Raw genomic sequence first — 18,428 nt, 5'->3', positions numbered from 1 at the left:
TCCGCCGCCACACTTCCGGCGGGGCTGCGACCACAGAGGGGCGCGGGCGGGCGGCGCCGCTGGGGGTGGCGAGATAGGCTGGGCGCGGCCGACGCTGCGGACCCGCTGCTGCTGCCCAGGTCCGTGCGGCCGAGGGCCTTCCGTCCCGTCGGCGCCATGGGCAATTGCCACACGGTGGGGCCCAACGAGGCGCTGGTGGTTTCAGGTGAGGGGGAGGCGAGGTAGGTGGGTGCTGGGGAGACAGAGAAGGGCTCCGAGGGTGGGGGGCCGAGGTCGGGCGCCTGGTGCTGGGCCTGAGTGCCCCGCGTGCACACGGCGCTGTCTCCCCCCAGTCGCACCTGAGACCCCTTCCTGAAGAGACTTCCGTATTCCCGGGCTCCGTGCCCGCGGGCACCCACCAGGGACTCCCCCTCCCACAATGTCCTCCTGTATTTATTTATTGCTTCCTTTCTCCGCCTCCTCCCTAGGCAGGCCTCCCCTCCGCTCCACCGAGAGGGGACCAGTGGTTCCCGGAACACAGCAGTTTGGCTGGATTCTAGCTCTCGGAACTGGGATGGGGCGCGTAGTTCTGGAGGGCAGGTGCCTGTGTGGGGACGGGCTCTGAGACGCCGGTCCTTTCTTGGGGCGTAGTCAGACCCGTTAATTCCAAACAGGCTGCGGCTTGCTGGGTGTTACAGGCATTACCCGCCCTGGAAACGCGGGTGCGGCCTCCACAGGTTGGGAAACCCCGCTCTGGATTGCAGAAATGCTGCAAGCTCCAAAATTTCTGTCTGGGTGGGGTTCGGGAACTGCAGCATTGGGGGTGGGGGGAGTGTATCTTGTCCTAAGGCTGCAGTTTTACACTGTGTTAGGTAACTAAAGCCTTTCGAGCCATCGGGTGGTTCAGCTTCTGTCCCGGGTGCCGGGGAGGGGCCTGTTGCTACCGTCTTACTTCGCATCATTAGTGCTGATGGTAGGGCTGGCTACCAAGGAGGGTAGAAGCCTTGAGCTAGAGCTTAAAGCTGCCCGTCTTTGAGAGGTGTGAAAAATGAAAAAAAAAAATTCACCCCAAAACATAGTCTTAAGCTTAATTTGGATCTCAAAATCATGATGTCTACTGAGGCATCCCCACCCTCTCCTCAGGACCAGAACCCTGCTCCTGTGGAGGACATAAGATACTTGCCTCACTCCCAAGACCAGAGATAGCCTTGGGGACAGGAGGGAGACCCTAAAGAGCATAGAGGCCAACTTATTCCTCTGTAAGACTGGGGCTTGTCTCCCAGTCCCTACCCCTAGAACAGGCTTTTAGGAATGAATTTTTTTTTTTTGACAAGAGTCTCTCAAAAAAGGCTGGCCTGGATCTTGCAATCCTATCTCAACTTCAGCGCTAGGATTACAAGCATGTGCCACCACACCTGGCTGCACTTTGTTTTTCTTGTGGAGTTTATTTCAGGAAGCCAGACTCTGGGCTGAAGAGACAAGAGCCTCAGTTCTGTCCTTGTAGAAACTCTTGTGATTACAGAATGAGAGGAGCCTCTGAGATGGGCTGCTCTGTCACCTTCCACTTACTGGGGACTTGGTCCTCAGGTCAGATCCAAAGCATTGCTGGCTTGGAAGCTGTTTCAGGGGTGGGGAGAGGAAGCCAAGTGAAGCATCAAGGGTGCTGGAATCAAAGAAGGGTAGAGTGGGATAATGGCTAGCATAATAGTATCTTGGGATTTGAGACAATCAAGTTGAAGTGCATCTCTTTCCAGAGGGTGACTTTCCAGGAGAGCAGAGCAGAGCAGGGCAGCTACTCACGGCCCTGCCCCACTGGCCTACCATGCCCCTCAGACGTGCCTTTCAGTCCAAAGGCATCTCACTCAGCCCAATTTCAAGAGTATGCCGATAAATCCTGTGGTCATCTTTTCTTACTGTCTGATCTCCCTCCATTATATAACATAAAACTGTTTTCTCTCTTTCTACTTTTGAAATTTTTAAAGGAGAGGCTGGGGGTGTAGCTCAGTGGTAGAATACTTGCCTAACATGTGCAAGCCCCTGGGTTGGACCCAGCTCTACAAAAGCAAATTTTATTCTCACTAATAACTGAAATTGTCTCCTATGATTATGAATATCAGACGCAGGCCAGGATAGTATTAGCAGATATTTTCCCCCACGGTGTAGTTGTTGCAGGTACCTTGAAAAATCATTGACACTCATCTCTACTTTGAAATTAATACAGTAATCCAAGTACTCAAGAAGCAAAGATCAGGAGGATTGTGGTTTGAAACCAGCCTAGGCAAATGGTTTGAGAGACCCTATCTCAAAAATACCCATCACATGGGGTCTCATAAACTTTTTTTGTCCAAGCTGACCTTAAACCATGATCCTCCTGATCTCAGCTGCATAGCTTGGAAGGAGAGGCCCATACCACTATGTCCAGCTATCGGTTGAGATTAGGTCTCTTGAACTTTTGCCCAGGCTGGTCTTGAGCTGTGATCTTACCATTCTCAGCCTTCCAAGTAACTGGGATTGCAGGCATGAGCCACCAGTGCCTGGCTCATAGTTTTCAAATACTGGTCAAGCTCTGCATGGATTTAATTTATCAGTAACAAGTGCTGACACAGTACAACAGAAGGCAGTTTCCAGGAACCAATAGCATCTCAACCTGAGGACCACTGAGAAGCATAGAAGGCTGTGGTTATCTCCATGTGCTTTCTGGAAAGACTGCATAGTGCACAAAACTCCAACATGAGCTTCTTTTAAAATGCAGTCCTCGTGACTTTAGTGCAACAGTTCTTCTCATTCCTTTTATCTGGAAAGATAACTGAAAGTCCACCCTTGATTCAGGGTTCCTTAGCTGACAACTTCAGCTGTCAGCTTTATTCTACACAATGCTATCCCAGCTTTATTCTACACAACGCTATCTCATATAGTAGTCACTAACCACACGTGACTACTGAGGAAGTGAAAATACAAATTTGCACAATTTTGATTGCTGCTCTGCTGACCATTGCTTACAGGTAACATGTCTAAACAATGACAGCTCTGATCCAAGCAAACTACTTTTACCAATGAGATATAAGAGGCACTGGAACATAGCTAGTGAGCAAGATGGCAAAGGGTAAAGTGGTATGAAATGACCACTTACACAGTAAATGAAATTTCATTTTATGTGATTTTAATTAAGTTAAAATTAAAAATGGATATTGATTCAATAATTGAAAAACCTCAAGTATTTTTGGAACAACTTCAGTATGTGAACCTTTCTCACCTATAAAATTTATGAAATCAAAACACAGATCAAATTCTAGGTGTAGTGACATAGGGCTATAATTCTAGCATTTGGGAAGCCGAGGCAGGAGGATCATGAGTTTGAGGTCAGCCTGGGCTGCACAGTGAGTTCAAGGCCAGCCTCAGTTACTAACAAGACCCTGTCTCAAAAACACGAAAAAGAAACAGATAAAGCCAGATACGATGGCTTAGTCCTAGCTACTGAGGATGTGGAGGTAGGAGGACAGCTTGAGTACAGGAGTTTACAACCACCTTGAGCAAAATAGTGAGACCACTATCAAAACAAACAAACAAACAAACAAAACCCCCAGAATCAAAAAAAAAATAAAATAAAAAAATAAAAAAATAAAAAAAAAAATACCCATCACAAAAAAGGGCTGGCGAGTGGCTCAAGGTGAAGGCCCTGAGTCAAAAAAAAAAAAAAGATAATAATTAGATCTACCACTAGATCTTATTTAATGTATTAATAAAAAGGTACATATTCTTGAATCACGCATTTGATTGTGTTAGCATTTTGTCAGTGTTCAATATAATTTTTTCTTATGTAATTTTTTTTGTGTGTGTGTGCAGAACTAAGGTTTGAACTCAGGGCTTTGTGTGGCATGCACTCTGCCATTTGAACCACACATCTAGGCCTTTGTAAACATTTTGAGAAAGAGTCCTTAAACATTGCTGAACTGCTAAAGGGATTTATAGCTCAAAAGGGGCTAACCTCTTGAGGGTATGGTCTTGCAGTAGGAAGAAGGTGAAGGAGGGTCAAGAAGGGAAGGGACTGCGCCTAAGAGGGCAGTGGTGGACTTTGTCTTTGGAGAGGCAGAGAGGGTAAAACAGAGGTTAACATGGGATATTTTATGCTGCTTCAGCATGATTGAGTACAGACCAAGGAAAAGCAACTTAGTTTAGAGAAAGTGAAATAAAATTAGGCGAAATTCAAAGGTCTCAAGATGAGTTGTGAGGAAGGGAGGTCAAGGAAGAGGCACCTAACTGGTTCCCTTACAACCAACCACCCAGGCATGGTGGCCCTGCAGGAAGATCATGAATTCTAGGCTAACCTGGGCTGCATTGTGAGATTCTGTCTCAAAACCACATCAATAAAAAAAAACAAAAAGCCTTGGGAAGGGTGCTCAGGGCTCAGAGTGACCAGGAAGCTGGAAGGAGGCTCCAGGGGGCCAGGCAGCCTGCATTTCCCAGCTTCCTGTTATTGCTGCCCCTAGGAACCTAGTATGTTGTCCTTGGCCTAGGCCCAGCTTTAGCTGCAGGAGCCTGCTCCAAGGTCAAGAGACTTAAGTGAAAGGTAAAGGTAGACACCCTCCATGTCCCCCCACAAACCCTCTCTGCCCCCCACCTCCTCCCACAGCACATCAAAAAGGCCACTGGGGCTAGGTAGCCATGCCCCACCCCCCACCAGGCCAGAAGATGCAGAACAAGCTGATTTTTTGGCCCTCTTCCAGTTTCACTTGATCCCAAGATGCTTTGGGTTTTAAATTGGCTGCCTGTCCTCAGAGGACTTCCCACCAACACCTCCTAGGGCAGAAAAGCCCACAAAGGCTTACCTTGAACAGCAGCCCTGTTGTCGACAGGTGTTCCCACCGAAGAGAAATAGAGACCTAAGACCTCTTACTGCTCCCGCCACACTATAAGGGGATGTTCTTTGAACCCTGAATTTCTGGTTTGGCTACAAGTTGACTATCCCTTATTCGAAATGCTTGAGACTAAAATTTTTTTCAATTTCAGGGGTTTTCTTGGGTTTTTTTTTTTTTTTTTTTGGGGGGGAGTATTTGCCTACATCTTGGGGAATGAGACTCACACTAAATTCATTTGTTTCATATACATCTTATATACATAGCCTAAAGGTAATTACATACATTATTTTAGTGTGCCTGTGTTTTGACTGCAGCCTGTCACATGATGTCAGGTGTGGAATTTTCCATTTGTGGCATACATTTGGAGCTCCAAAAGTTGATTTTGAGCTGGGCTTGGTGGTTCATACCTGTAATTCCAGCATTCAGGAGACTGATGTAGGAGGATAATGAATTTTGAGGCTAGCCTGGAGTACATAGCAAGATCCTGTCTCAAAAAACAAACAAAATACATAAATTCTCCTGGGTGCCAGTAGCTCATACCTGTAATCTTAACTATTTGGGAGGCAGAGATCAGGAGGATCGAGGTTCGAAGGCAGCCTGGGAAAATAGTTCAAAAGACCCTATCTTGAAAATACCCAACACTGAAAAGAGCTGATAAGGTGGCTCAGGTCATAGAGCGCCAGCCTAGCAAGCATGAGGCCAAGTTCAAACCCCCTCTTACCACCAAAAAGAAAAAAAAAAATTCAACTTTGGAGTATTTCAGATTTTGGATTTTCAGGTTAGGGATGTTCAACAGATGCTAGAGCTGGGAACAGGTTATAAGGGGAACATGGCTCAAGTAGTAGAGCACTGCCTAGCAATTGGGAGACCCTGGGTTCAATCCCCTGTACTGCAAAAAGGAAAAAAATGCACCAATGCTTTGTACACTGTGACAAACCCAGCAAACGGGATTGGCTGCCCCATGAGCAGTCTCAGATGCCCAGACACCTGTTTTCCAACCTTTCAAGCCCACCCCACTTAAAAGTGACAGGAAGCTGGGCACCGGTGGCTCTCCCTGTAATCCTAGCTACTTCCGAGGCAGAGATGAGGAGGCTCAAGGTTCAAAGACAACCTGGGCAAATAGTTTGTGAGACCCCCATCTTGAAAAACCCATCACAAAAAAGGGCTAGTGGAGTTGCTCAAGGTATAGGCCCTGAATTCAAGCCCCAGTACCACCAAAAAAAAAAAAAAAAAAGTGACAGGGGTATGGAAAGTCTTTGTTCCTTTTCCTTCATCCATCCAAAGCTTGTCCCCAGTTTGATGCTGTCACCATTGTTCACTAATTTTCATTTTCATGAAAGCTTCAGATATTTGCCATGGATCTGGGTAGTTTTCTGTAGCTGGATTATAGGGTCTCTGAGGACTCATGGCAGGGGACAAGGTGAGTAGAAGGGCAGAGGGTGGGTCATGGATCTGTGCTCATGAGTCTCTTGTTTGGTTTTTGGCCTTACTATACCTAAACCTGGACTCCAGTGTTGTAACATGTGAAACTCAACAGCCACACATGACTAGTAGCTCAACACAGATGTAGAACATTTCCACCATTCAGTACAGAAAGTGTTCTTGGGCAAGATTGCTTCAGAAGTTATCCCCCTATAGCAGCCACCAGTCAAAACACCTGGGTTACACTGCAGGAGACATCTACCCAGTCTCCTGACCTCAGAGTCTTCCTCCTTGTGCAAAGTGATATTGTTTCTAAAATGCCATTGTCACCTCCCAGCTTAAGTCCCCTCATGTCTTCCCATCACATGCTTAGCTCCTTAGCCGTCATAGAAGACTGTCCATAATCTGGCTTCGGTCCCTCTTCCTGCCTTGTCCACTGCCATGAGTCCTCAAAAACAGTATAACCCTGCCGAGCACCGGTGGCTCACACCTATAATCCTAGCTACTCAGGAGGTAGAGATCTGGAGGATCACGGTTTGAAGCCCGCTGGGCAAATAGTTCATGAGATCCTATCTCAAAAAAAAAAACAAAAAAAAAAACATTGCAAAAAAAGGCTGGTGGAGTGGCTTAAGGTGTAGATCCTAAGTTCAAACCCCAATAACGGGAAAAAAAAAAAATGTATAACCCAGCATTAGAAAATTACCTAGACCCTTAGCCTTGGAAAGCAAACATCTTGAAGCTTTCATGAAAACCCAAAGTTTTTTCCCCTCAAATTTTATTTCTTTCAATTCATCTGTTTCCTGTACATTCCTTTTCACTCCAAGTCAACTCCCTCCCCAGTTTTTACTAAAGCATCCTGGAACTTGATGAGTAATTTGTTATTAACAGAGGAGTACACAACAAGAACTTCAGGAATTGATTAGTCTTATTTCTGGGTGAAGAATGTGCTGAGCATGTCCATAGCCTGGATCTGGGTTATGGCTGAATTAGCTGTTTAACTGATACACAGTTTCCAGGAACCATTTCCTTTTGAAGCCTTTTCTCTTTCTCCTCACTTCTGTTAGTACCACAAGTGGATCTTAGTTTTAAGTTCTTCCTTCCCCACCTGCTTCCACAAGGTGAGCAAAGACACTCTGAGAGTAAAGTGGCAGCCTCACTGAGATGTGTCTGCAGGCACAGTAAGGCTGTCATCTTGGCTCAAAGACTTTCCCTACTACCAGCCCCTAGTGCTGTTCCCCTGCATCTCTGTCCAGTCTACCATGATAGCAGGTAAGCTGCATGGCATTATATCCTAGGAAACACTTGGAGACTTTTCTTCCTCCTTGCCTCACCTACTGACAGATAGGAATTGTGTCTGTCTTTATATCCCTAGCACAGAAAAAAAACTGTACTTGTTTGTTGGATAAATAAATTAATAGTTGAATGAAAATGGAAGCTTTTCCATTTCTGTCCACTGACCTGTCCTCTGGAAGCACTTATATTCTGAACTATTCAGTGAATATCCTTTTTGTGCAAATTGCCTACATACCAATGTAGATTCTAAATCCCTTAAGGGTAGGGAGAATTTATCTCTCATTTATGTATAATCTCAGCACCTGGCACCCAACAGTAGCCATTGTCAAATCTCAGTACAGGTAAAGGGCCAGAGTTGCTGTTAGAGTTGGGGATAGGTAAACTCAGGAACTGACTGACCAGCAGTGGTTTGCTTTGCTCCCCAGGGGGCTGTTGTGGTTCCGACTATAAACAGTACGTGTTTGGCGGCTGGGCCTGGGCCTGGTGGTGTATCTCCGACACTCAGAGGTAAGGGCCTGGGGTCTCCAGAATCTGTCATCCTGGTGGGCAAGAGAGAGGGAGGTTTCTAGTTTCTTCCCTTCACCCTACAGGCCAAACCAGAGTATCTGCCATTCCACTTTCTATATGGTTGGAGGTGGGGTTTGACATTAAGGAACAGGTAAAATTAGCTGCCCAAGGATGCAGGAGGCACAAGTTTGTGAGCACCTCCTTATTAGGTGTTATTTTTCTACTAGAGGTCACAGAAAATTCAGGGCCACCCCCAGGCAGAAGCTCACTTTCCACAATCAAGAAGACTTGTCAGTAGTGATGTACATGTCTGTAATCTCAGCACTTGGGAGACAGAGGCAGGAGGATCATGAGTTTGAGGTCAGCCTGGGCTACATAGTGAGACACTGTCTCAAAAAAAAAAAAAAGTTACTCAAAAAGTTTTAGCTGAGCCAGGTCCCAGTGGCTCATGCCTATAATCCTAGCTGCTCATGAGGCAGAGATCAGGAGGATCGAGGTTCGAAGCAAGCCCAGGCAAGTAAGTTGAGAGACCCTATCTTGAAAACACCTATCACAAAAAAGGATGGCTCAAGGTGTAGGCCCTGAGTTCAAACCCCAGTACCAAAAAAAAAAAAAAGTTTTAATTAGGACTGAGGGCATCGCTTAAATGATGGAATATGTGCCTAGTGAAGCACTGAGTTCAACCCCTATTACAAAAGAAAGTCTTAATTATATACCATTTGGAGGGGATGTACAGAGGGAAGAAAGGACAAAGAGCTCCTATATAAACCCTTGATTGTGCAGGACCTGGGACAATTTAGGCAGGGCTAAATGGTAGAGAATGGATGTTTAGTCAGAAGTGCTCTGTGACAGCAGTGAAAGACAAGGGGTAGTGATAGAAGGAATCGGTTCTAGGGCCAGTCAAGACAGGTCTAAACCTAATAAATCTATAAAAAGAATTACTAGAGAAAACAAAAAGAAGAAAGAATTACTAACAAAAGGGAGATCGCAGCTCCTCAGATGGCTCACATCTAGCTCTCCCTGCTGGTACCTCCAGAGCTCAAGGGCAGGACCAGATGTAGCCTTTCCTGCTGCCTTACTACCCACCTAGGAGATGAGGCGTGCCAGTTACCTTTCCATCATCATCCCCTTTCTGATTATAGGAAATGGGGGAGAGGATAGGTCCTTCCAGGTCAGGACCTGGGAAACCGAGCTCTGAAGATGTGGGCATGTTAGAAGGGGTTGGGCATCCCAAAGGGAAAGCAATGAAGATTCCGGCAGAAATCCCCTCCACCTCAGCCCCCACCAGTCAGCAGGAAGAAGCCTATGTCTGAACCAAGCTGCTAGTGCTTGAGGCTTCTGGAAGACTGAGGGCACTTCTAAGGTCAGGGGATGGGAAGCATGTCACAACTTCTTAACCATATCCATTTCCCTATAACCCCCTCCACTCTCTCATCTCTCCCCTCACTTTACCCTGCCTGACCTGAGGGATCCTGAGAGACTCTTCTGGTCCAAGGCCAAAAGTATCAGAGAGTAATCAATAGTGGTCACCACCTCCACTCCAAAGTCCTAGGCACGCTTGAGCATATTAGCTGGCCTGGCAGAAGTCAAGGGAGCACTCTCCAGAGATACTGCCAGCCCACATACATGCAGTCCCTGACTTCAAGCCAAGCCCAGACAGTTTGACTTGCCGAGAGACCTCTTCTGTGCAGACATCCATTGTTAGAGCAACACTCCTGTCTCCCCATGATAGGAGGGAAAGCCTCCCTGACAGCAGGTTGAAAGTGAGAGCTGAGGGTCCTGGTACCTCATCCTAGGAAGGAGATTGTTCTCAGGTTCAGAAACCCTTCCCCAACCCCACGCCCACTTGGGAGACATCTCTATAAGCTGGGGTCTTTATTTCCCTTGGCTGGTAAGAGACTCTGAGGTCAGAGTAGAGGCTTCTAACTCAGCCTCCATATTTACCTCCCTTTTGAGGGATTGTCCACAACTATCCTGTATGTCACCCACCTGCAGTGTTAGCCATTGTTTCTCCAGGTTTAGTGAAGTGCTTCTTGCTGCACTTTGCTGCAACATCCTATACTATCCTGAGGCCCTAATGTGGGCAGCTCTCTCTCCCTTACCTGAGCAATTCTCCACCTCTGGCATCTGAGCTGCAGCCTTCTTCCCTCCCTTCTTCTTTTCCTCCCTCTCTTCCTTCCTTTCTTTTTCCTGCTTCCCTCTCCTTGGTGGATTCCTGTTTGAACTGAGTCAAGAGTCCTCTCAAACACTAGAGATGTAGCTCAGTAGTAGAGCCCTTGCCTTCCATGTGCAAAAGTTCAATCCCCAGCACTGGAAAAAAAAAAGTCCTCTCAGGCCCAAGGGACTACTAGTTTTAGTGGCTCAAATGAAGGCAACCTTTGCATGTCTGCATAGCCAGAGACTACAGGCAGGCTGCCCCTCCTGGGTTGCGATGGGTGTTCCATGTAACCTACTACTCCTCTTCACCACCCCTCATCCATCTGCTTCTTCCCCTTGAGTCCCAGCCTCTATCTTCCCTTCCTTTTTCAGGGTTGATGAACCCTTCCACACTATCCACAGCCTGCCTGTGCCTGGACTACCAACCTTATACATGCACATGCATAGCTGGAGTAGGCCAGGTAACTTAGAGGCACCTTGTTTTCTTTGTATTATTTTCTCCACCTATGCCCAACTTTGGAAATTCCAAGTAAAACACTCCATTATCTTCCATTGGTCGCACTGTATTCTGGCAGGAGCATACTTTCTTGATCCCCCATCCCCACATCAGACATCTAAAGTTTTCTTTGGGCTTTTCTGACCCTAATTTGCCTTCTTAGTGATGTGGAACCTGGAGGGTTCATGCCCCAAGCAGGATTCAGTGTTTGCTGTGGCTCTTTAATTTCCACAATGGCCACCTCCTCTCTGTTTTTAGAAACACAGGTTCTCCTGTGTTAGGAGGGTGGAACTAAGACTAAGTTTTCCAGACTCTGGCAGGAATCTCCTGGGAAAGTGAAGTGGTGGGCAACCTGAATGCCCTGTACACAGGCCTCCTAACCTTAGGTCCTAGGCCCAGGGCATTAGCAGACATCTCCTCCAGCCCAGTAGCTCCTCATTGAAAGGGGATAGAAGCTAAAGAAGAGACCTGGAAGTCTCAGACCAGCAAGGGGATGCCTGTGCTCTTCTGTAGCTCTAGACTGAGCTGGCCGAGGCAGGGGAAGGGGAACAGGTTTTGAAGTGTTGAGAGCACCCCCACCCTACCCCCATGTGTCTGGCATCAGTGCTTATCTGGTAACCACTGTGTGTGTTTGCTGTGTCCCCTCCTACCCTTCCTGTCCCTACCTCTCCCTACCCCCTGGCTGCTCCTCAGACTGTCTCTGGAGGTTATGACCATCCTGTGTCGCTGTGAGAATATTGAGACGTCGGAGGGGGTTCCGCTATTCGTAACAGGGGTTGCACAGGTAATAACCCACCTGCTTCCTCCTCTGTGTCTAACCTTTTTTTCTTCCTGCCCTGCAGGGCCTGGCAGGCAGGAGCCAGATGGACTCCCTTCCTGAGGGTGTGCCTCCCTCCCTTCTGTTCCCATCTCTGCTGCTCTGAGCAGCAGGGTGGATCCCGTAGGTCCCCAAGACTCTTGCCTTTGCCCATGGCCTATAGGTAGAAAAAGAGCAAGAGATTCTGGAATTTCTTCTCAAGTTGGCCAGTGGGTGTAATTGGATCCCAAGACTCATCACTGCACAGACATAGCTGGTGAAATTTGTTCTTGGCTAGATTGTTAAGCAACTGCAAGTGCTTTCTCTGTAATGTATAGATTCCCATCTTCATTGCTTCATTTGCCAGCTCTTTCTATTGAGCACTTTCTTGGTTTCGGCACTGGGAATGCAGCAATGAACATCCAAAAGCCCCTGCTTCCTCAGAGCCTGTTACTGGTAGAACAGCCCAGAATGGAAGAGTCCTAAACAGCATTTTTCTCCTTCCTTGGCACTGAGTTGGCCTTCAGCCTTCTCAGGCAAAAGTCCAGCACCACCACTCCCTTCTTTACCCATCTTTGCCAGTTCTAGTCAGAAAGGATACCATCCCCATCTCATCAGCCTTTATAGTCATGGAAAGGTAGGTTCAGTGCAGAGGTCTGAAAAGAGGCTTGGAGCACCTTGTATGGAATAAGTAGGGTCCTGGCCTTTCTCTACTTCCTTTAAAAGCAGCCCCAAGCCCTCCAGACCCACTACTATACTTATGATATCTTCTAATGCCCAGGTGCCTTTTAAGCTGGTGAATGTGGACTCTTGAGGAGTCAGATTATCTAGGCACATCAACCCTTTCTGGGGTTAACACTGATTGGCCATGAGCCTCCATTCTCTGTATGACTCACCTAGGCCCAATACCAAAGCATAGGCTTCAAGTCATATTCTGTGGCCAGGTAGAGGGGCTAGACAGGACTCCCATGACAAGAGGCAAGTGCAGGATCACTTCTGTGTTGGCCCAGCAGTGGGCAGATCCCCAGCATACCCACCTACTAGGCATGGGATGCCTCATTGGGCATCCAAGGTGCTGAGTAGACCCAGGAAATAAGTAAGGGACCTTGGGGAACATTAAGATGGCATTCACAGATAGCCTCCATGGAGTACAGCCTGGAGTACTGCACCTGTTTGCTGTCCTAGGGGACACACACACACACACACACACACACACACACACACAGAGCTACACTTAGGTTCTCCTGTCCCCAGTCCACCACAGCCACTTCTTTCCTACTTTCTTTTCACAATTCAAGCCAGGCTGACCTGCACGGAAGATGTGTGTGCTCACTTACCCTACTTCCCCTGGAGCTGCTTGCACCTCCCCTTCCCTCCCACTACCTTCTTTTCACATACTGCCAGCCACACACTCCTGGAGATTCCTTCTCACCTGGACCTGTTCCAGCTGGAGCAGTGAGGTATTGGACTTTTCCCACACCCCAGGCCCTGGGCCCCCAGACCCATGCCCCTGTTTTGCATTTCTTGGCAGGATTTCCCTAGAGATTATGACGTTGCAGCCCCGCTGCGAGGACGTAGAGACGGCCGAGGGGGTAGCTTTAACTGTGACGGGTGTCGCCCAGGTATAGTAACTCAGCAGCCCCACGCATGTCCATTGAGGTGTCTCATCCCCATGCTGGGGTTTGGGGGGAGGAGGAGAGGACAGCAGCCACGGGCAGTCTCTCTCCAGTGCCCCTTCCATTCCCCCAAAGAGAGGGTCATCACCAGTGGAACATGCTCGCTTGGCCCCCTTGGCCACCCAACAGGACTAACAGATACTCCTTCTCTCCCTCAGCAGCCCTCGCAGGACAGAACCAGTGCTAAGGTCTCTTGTCTCACTAACCCACCCCCATTTTTTGCAGGTATTGGACATGCCAGGCCCCAGAGTCCAGACTTCCCCTGTTCCCTGGGCAGCGGGTAAAAGGGTAGCCCAGAGAGAAAGGGCCAGTGAGGCAGAGGAGCTCTGGGCTCTGGGAGTCAGAAGCTGTGGTTTATTCCCAGCTGGGAGTTTGTGAGGGGTACCCTACCCTAATCCACTCTCAGTTCACAGGACAGTGAGTTTCAATGTGTTAACAGGCTTCTAGTGAGGGATCTGGCCAAATAACTCGAGAAGCAAGGGCACCATCAGTTGTACCCCTGGGACCTGTTTCCTGCCCTGTCTAGGCTCTTTCTAAGTCTACCTGTCTGTCTGTGTTCCTATTGCTCATTCTCCTTTTCATACTCTCTCCTCTCAGCCTGTGGGCTTCCCACATGTGGGAAGGCTGCAAAGGAAGAGTTGGCTAGTAAGGGAAAAGAGGGCTCGAGGGGTAGGGAGACAAGCCCCAAACGCCTGGGTTCACTCCCAGATCAGGACCTGGGGTTGCCAGTGAAGACAAGTTCTCAGTGTAAGAATTCCTTGTGCTGCTATCTCCCTACTAGGAGCCTCCAGTCCCTTTTGCAGCTCCAGGGCCTTCAGGTCTGACAAAGGAGGGGAGGGGCACAGGTTTGGGGCCTCCATCTTCCTCCCTCCAGTCTGGCTCATGCACCTCTGTGACCCTGGCAGGTGAAGATAATGACGGAGAAGGAGCTCCTGGCTGTGGCCTGTGAGCAGTTCCTGGGCAAGAATGTGCAAGACATCAAGAATGTCGTCCTACAGACCCTAGAGGGGCATCTGCGCTCCATCCTTGGTGAGGCCCTGCCCAGTCTCTCAAAACCGGGAACAAGGACAAGTTCAGGGCTAGGCAGGGGGACTGCCCCACTGACGTTTAAGTTGAAGTGTTTTCCAGGTATTTAATTTCAAAACTTCAGGTGGGTTAAGTGTATAGCTCAGTAGTAGAGCATATGCTTAGCATGCAAGAGGCTCTGGGTTCAAGCCCCAGAACAACAACAAAACCAATCTCCAGGTAACTTGAGTAAAGGAGAGAATGTGAGGGTAGGGGTGGGGATGGGAGCAGTCTGCTCAGTCTGAACTCTGCAGAAGGAGGCTCAGTGTTAAACACTGATGAGAAGGAATCTCAGGAAAACCCAGCTCAGAATCCTTGACCCCTGTTTGCATTTGAATGCTTCCTCTCTTTCCCAGCTTACTGGGTCCCTAGGGAGCTGATCCATGATCCCTCTGCCCCCAGGGACCCTGACTGTGGAGCAGATTTATCAGGACCGAGACCAGTTTGCCAAGCTGGTGCGGGAAGTGGCAGCCCCTGATGTTGGCCGCATGGGCATCGAGATCCTCAGCTTTACCATCAAGGTGAGCTGTGATAGGAAGGCTGTACCCGCAGCATTCATCTAGAAGATGGGTACAAGGTGAAAAGGCACTTTTGTGCCCATAGCTGCTCCCTAGGATTACTTCTCCCCCTTCCCAGGATGTGTATGACAAAGTGGACTATCTAAGCTCCCTGGGCAAGACACAGACTGCAGTAGTCCAGAGAGATGCTGACATTGGTGTGGCCGAGGCTGAGCGGGACGCAGGCATCCGGGTATGTGAAGATTTCCTTTCTAGCCCTCAGGACAGGGAGCTTAAGGGTTATGGGGCTGTGGTCCCTCAGGTGATGCTCAGGACCTCTCTCCTGTTCCCAGGAAGCTGAGTGCAAGAAGGAGATGTTGGATGTGAAGTTCATGGCAGACACAAAGATTGCTGACTCCAAGCGAGCCTTTGAACTGCAAAAGTCAGCCTTCAGTGAGGAGGTCAACGTGAAGGTGAGAAGCCAGGACACTCTGGTGTGGGGCCCAGAGCTCAGGACTCAGCAGCCTCTAACATGCTGACTCTCCTATCTCAGACTGCCGAGGCCCAGTTGGCCTATGAACTTCAGGGTGCCCGAGAGCAGCAGAAGATCCGGCAGGAAGAGATTGAGATTGAGGTCGTGCAGCGTAAGAAGCAGATAGCTGTAGAGGCGCAGGAAATCCTGCGCACTGACAAGGAACTCATTGCCACAGTGCGCCGCCCTGCTGAGGCCGAGGCCCACCGCATTCAGCAGATTGCTGAGGGAGAAAAGTAAGAGATTCATAGGGGTGCCAGGCCAGGGTTAGTCAAAGACCTGGGGTTAGTCATGCTCCTCTGCCATCAGTGTGCTCTGTCCACTCTCCTGATCACTGCTTGGAAGCTGCTTTTCCGTTGTCTGCAACTTTAAAGCAGATTAAGTCCATCTCTCCCACAGGCCCATTGTCAGGAAAACTAAGTAAGATAAAGGAGGCTACAGCGCCTGAGATAGTATTGGCACAGGGGCCTCCTGGTTAAGTTCTGCAACTGGGAGCTGTTGTCCTCTCCCTGGCCAGGGCCAAAGGCCAGGGCACTGCCCTTCAAGTGTCTCCAACCTCTAATGGCTGATAGCCACCAAAAGAGAGGGCTGGAGGGTTTGTCAGCTTCCAGGCAAGACTTGAGAGGACTCTGCACCTACAACTGATCTGTCTGGCCTGGGGTCCTCCAGGGTGAAGCAAGTCCTCTTGGCACAAGCAGAGGCTGAGAAGATCCGCAAAATCGGGGAGGCAGAGGCAGCAGTAATTGAGGCGATGGGCAAGGCAGAGGCTGAACGGATGAAGCTCAAGGCTGAGGCCTACCAGAAATATGGGGATGCAGCCAAAATGGCCTTGGTGCTGGAGGCCCTACCCCAGGTAAGGCTACCACCCAAGTTCAAGTCTCCTTTGGCAAGTGCCAGAACTTCTCTAGGCCTAGTTATTAACAGCCACAGGTCAGAAAGCTTAAGTGAAGAGCATACTCAGCAGGGACCCTCCAACAGACCCAAGCCATCTCTGGGGCCCATGGACCTTAATTTGCACACCTTTCAAATTAAGGCCACCCAGACTGCTCTGGGTTTGAATGACTTGGAGAAGGAAGGGAGAGGTGCTGTACAGGATAAGTGGATGGAGTCAGGATGCTAACCACACTCTCCTCCCATTCCACCTCCTAGATTGCTGCCAAAATCGCTGCCCCCCTGACCAAAGTTGATGAGATTGTGGTCCTCAGTGGGGACAACAGTAAGGTGACATCAGAAGTGAACCGGCTGCTGGCAGAGCTGCCTGCCTCTGTGCACGCCCTCACTGGTGTGGACCTCTCAAAGGTGTGTATCTTCCTGGATGTGGTGGGAGTGCTTGGACAGCCCACTAGAATGGCTCAGACAGATGGGTTCAGGGCCCCACAGCCAATGCCTCATTGCATCTCCCATCTTTACAGATACCCCTGATCAAGAATGCCACCGGTGCACAGGTGTGAGGCTCTTGTAGACCCACACCCTTCCGCAGCTGCCCACCCCTCCTCCAGCACCCGTTTTAATACCACAGGAACACCACAGGGACAACAGGAACGTTACTGACTCTGGTGCCTTATTTTGTAGGGACCAGAAGTGCTGCGTGTTCAAGCCATCTCTGACTGTCTTCCCTTTCTTGTCTGTCTACACTTCCTCTTCTCTACTCCATGCCCTCACTTTCACTGCCACATTCATCTAATTTGTCTTTTCTACTCTCATCTCCCTGTGTGTCTCTTCTTCTAATTGTCTTTTTCTCTCCCCCTTTCCTGCCACCCCCTGCATACATCATGTAGTTAAAGTTGAAGATACTGTTTATTGTAATCACTGTCTGTCTCTGCGGGGTGGCCCTGCTGCTCCTCAGAATCCTGGTGCCTTGAAGTTCTTCATATATCTATCCTCCCTGTGGCCCTAGCCAGAGCCCAGCATGGGTGCAGGGGTTCTGGGTAGAACAGCCACTCTCCCCTCTCCTCGTCTGGCTTCCCAGCCCTAAGCCCTGCTCCCAGGAAGCCCACAGCCCACCCACTCCTGCCCTTCCAGGCCAGAGTATCCATGGCCTGCAGGGCCTAGGGCCATTGCCCATCACTTCATCCCTCCCCAGGCCCAGGCCTCCTCTCACATCTCTTTCTCTTCCCCACTCCAGGGGCACAGGGGCAAGGCCTCCTGTCTATAGCAGCTCCCTCAGTTTACTACTGCCTTAGGAGGCCCTGCTTGTGCTCAGGGAAGTCCCCCTCATTGGCATGTCCCTGCTAGGTGGGGTGGATCTTGGTCCCAACTCTGCTAAGCCTTTCTGGGGTCGAGGTCTAGCCCTGTTGGGGACAGGAAAATGTATAAACCCTCTTCCTGCTAGTGCTGTGCTGTCCTGGGTATGGGGCTCTTCCAGTGAGCAAGACTGTGCCAACCCTGTACAGAATCAATTGCTGTGTGACTGGCCAAACCCTATTCCCCTTATGCCATCTTTCTTCCTGGCCAGAGTGATGGGGTTCCAGCCATGGGAAGCAGTTCAGTTCTCTCTCCTTGTGCCAAAGGAGGCAGAAGAGCCCGGGGCCCAAGCATCCTAACACAGGTGCTGTGGGTATCCCATGGTCCTAGTCCCCACTCCTGGCCCTGCCCCAGCCTGTGTAGCTGTTCTGCATGTGGATGCTGCATGTCTGGTCTGGGGCTTGGATGTTGCACTGCCCCACTGCCTGTCTCCTCTGGTAAAATAAAGATCTCTTATGCCCACCCCTTGTGTTGTATATTCTATAAGGGGAAAGACTAGAAACAAAGAACCTGGTAGGCATACACTACTACTACCTATATACCCCTTCAGTATCAAGGGGCTCCTGCTCTTCCCCACCCTAGCCACTTGGGGGCACCAGCACACTGACCTTGCCCAAGACTGGGGCAAGACAAGAATTAGCCTTGGCACTGAGGCCAGACCTAAAACTTGAAGGCTGGAGGTTGCTATACTTTGTGCCAGTCCTGAACCCTACTCAGTAATGGTGCTTGATTGTCATCAACTCATGCATTGAATACTGAAGTCAAGATGCTTTTGGATTTCAGTTCTGTTTGTCTTGCGTAAGTAACTTCCTCTTCTGGGCTTCAATATTCTTGTAATTTTTTTTTTTTTTTTTTTTTTTTTTGGTGGTACTGGGGTTCAAACTCAGAGCCTACACCTGGAGCCACTC

General features: G+C 49.2%; 1 protein-coding gene across 10 annotated transcripts; it reads left to right on the top strand.

The window, feature by feature from the left end:
- Nucleotides 1–15: 15 nt before the first annotated feature.
- Nucleotides 16–17,982, top strand: Flot2 (flotillin 2). 10 transcript variants are annotated; one of them, XM_074046484.1, is made up of 11 exons: nt 16–205; nt 7,976–8,057; nt 11,404–11,494; nt 14,088–14,211; nt 14,650–14,768; nt 14,884–14,997; nt 15,098–15,217; nt 15,298–15,512; nt 15,946–16,129; nt 16,426–16,575; nt 16,849–17,982. In XM_074046484.1, the coding sequence occupies exons 1-11, from the start codon at nt 157–159 to the stop codon at nt 17,002–17,004; spliced, it is 1,404 nt and encodes a 467-aa protein (XP_073902585.1). In that variant the 5' UTR covers nt 16–156; the 3' UTR covers nt 17,005–17,982. The 10 variants fall into 10 exon arrangements, with proteins under 10 accessions (XP_073902585.1, XP_020033875.2, XP_020033878.2 ...); XM_020178286.2 differs by lacking the exon at nt 11,404–11,494 and adding an exon at nt 13,038–13,128 and having other exon boundaries at nt 19–205; XM_020178289.2 differs by having other exon boundaries at nt 20–205; nt 16,689–16,987.
- The last annotated feature ends 446 nt before the right edge of the window (nt 17,983–18,428 follow it).

This window comes from Castor canadensis, chromosome 11 (genome assembly GCF_047511655.1).
Source record: "Castor canadensis chromosome 11, mCasCan1.hap1v2, whole genome shotgun sequence".
NCBI lineage: Eukaryota > Metazoa > Chordata > Mammalia > Rodentia > Castoridae > Castor > Castor canadensis.
Note: the sequence above shows the minus strand (reverse complement) of the source record. Positions and strands in the feature narration are given on the sequence as shown.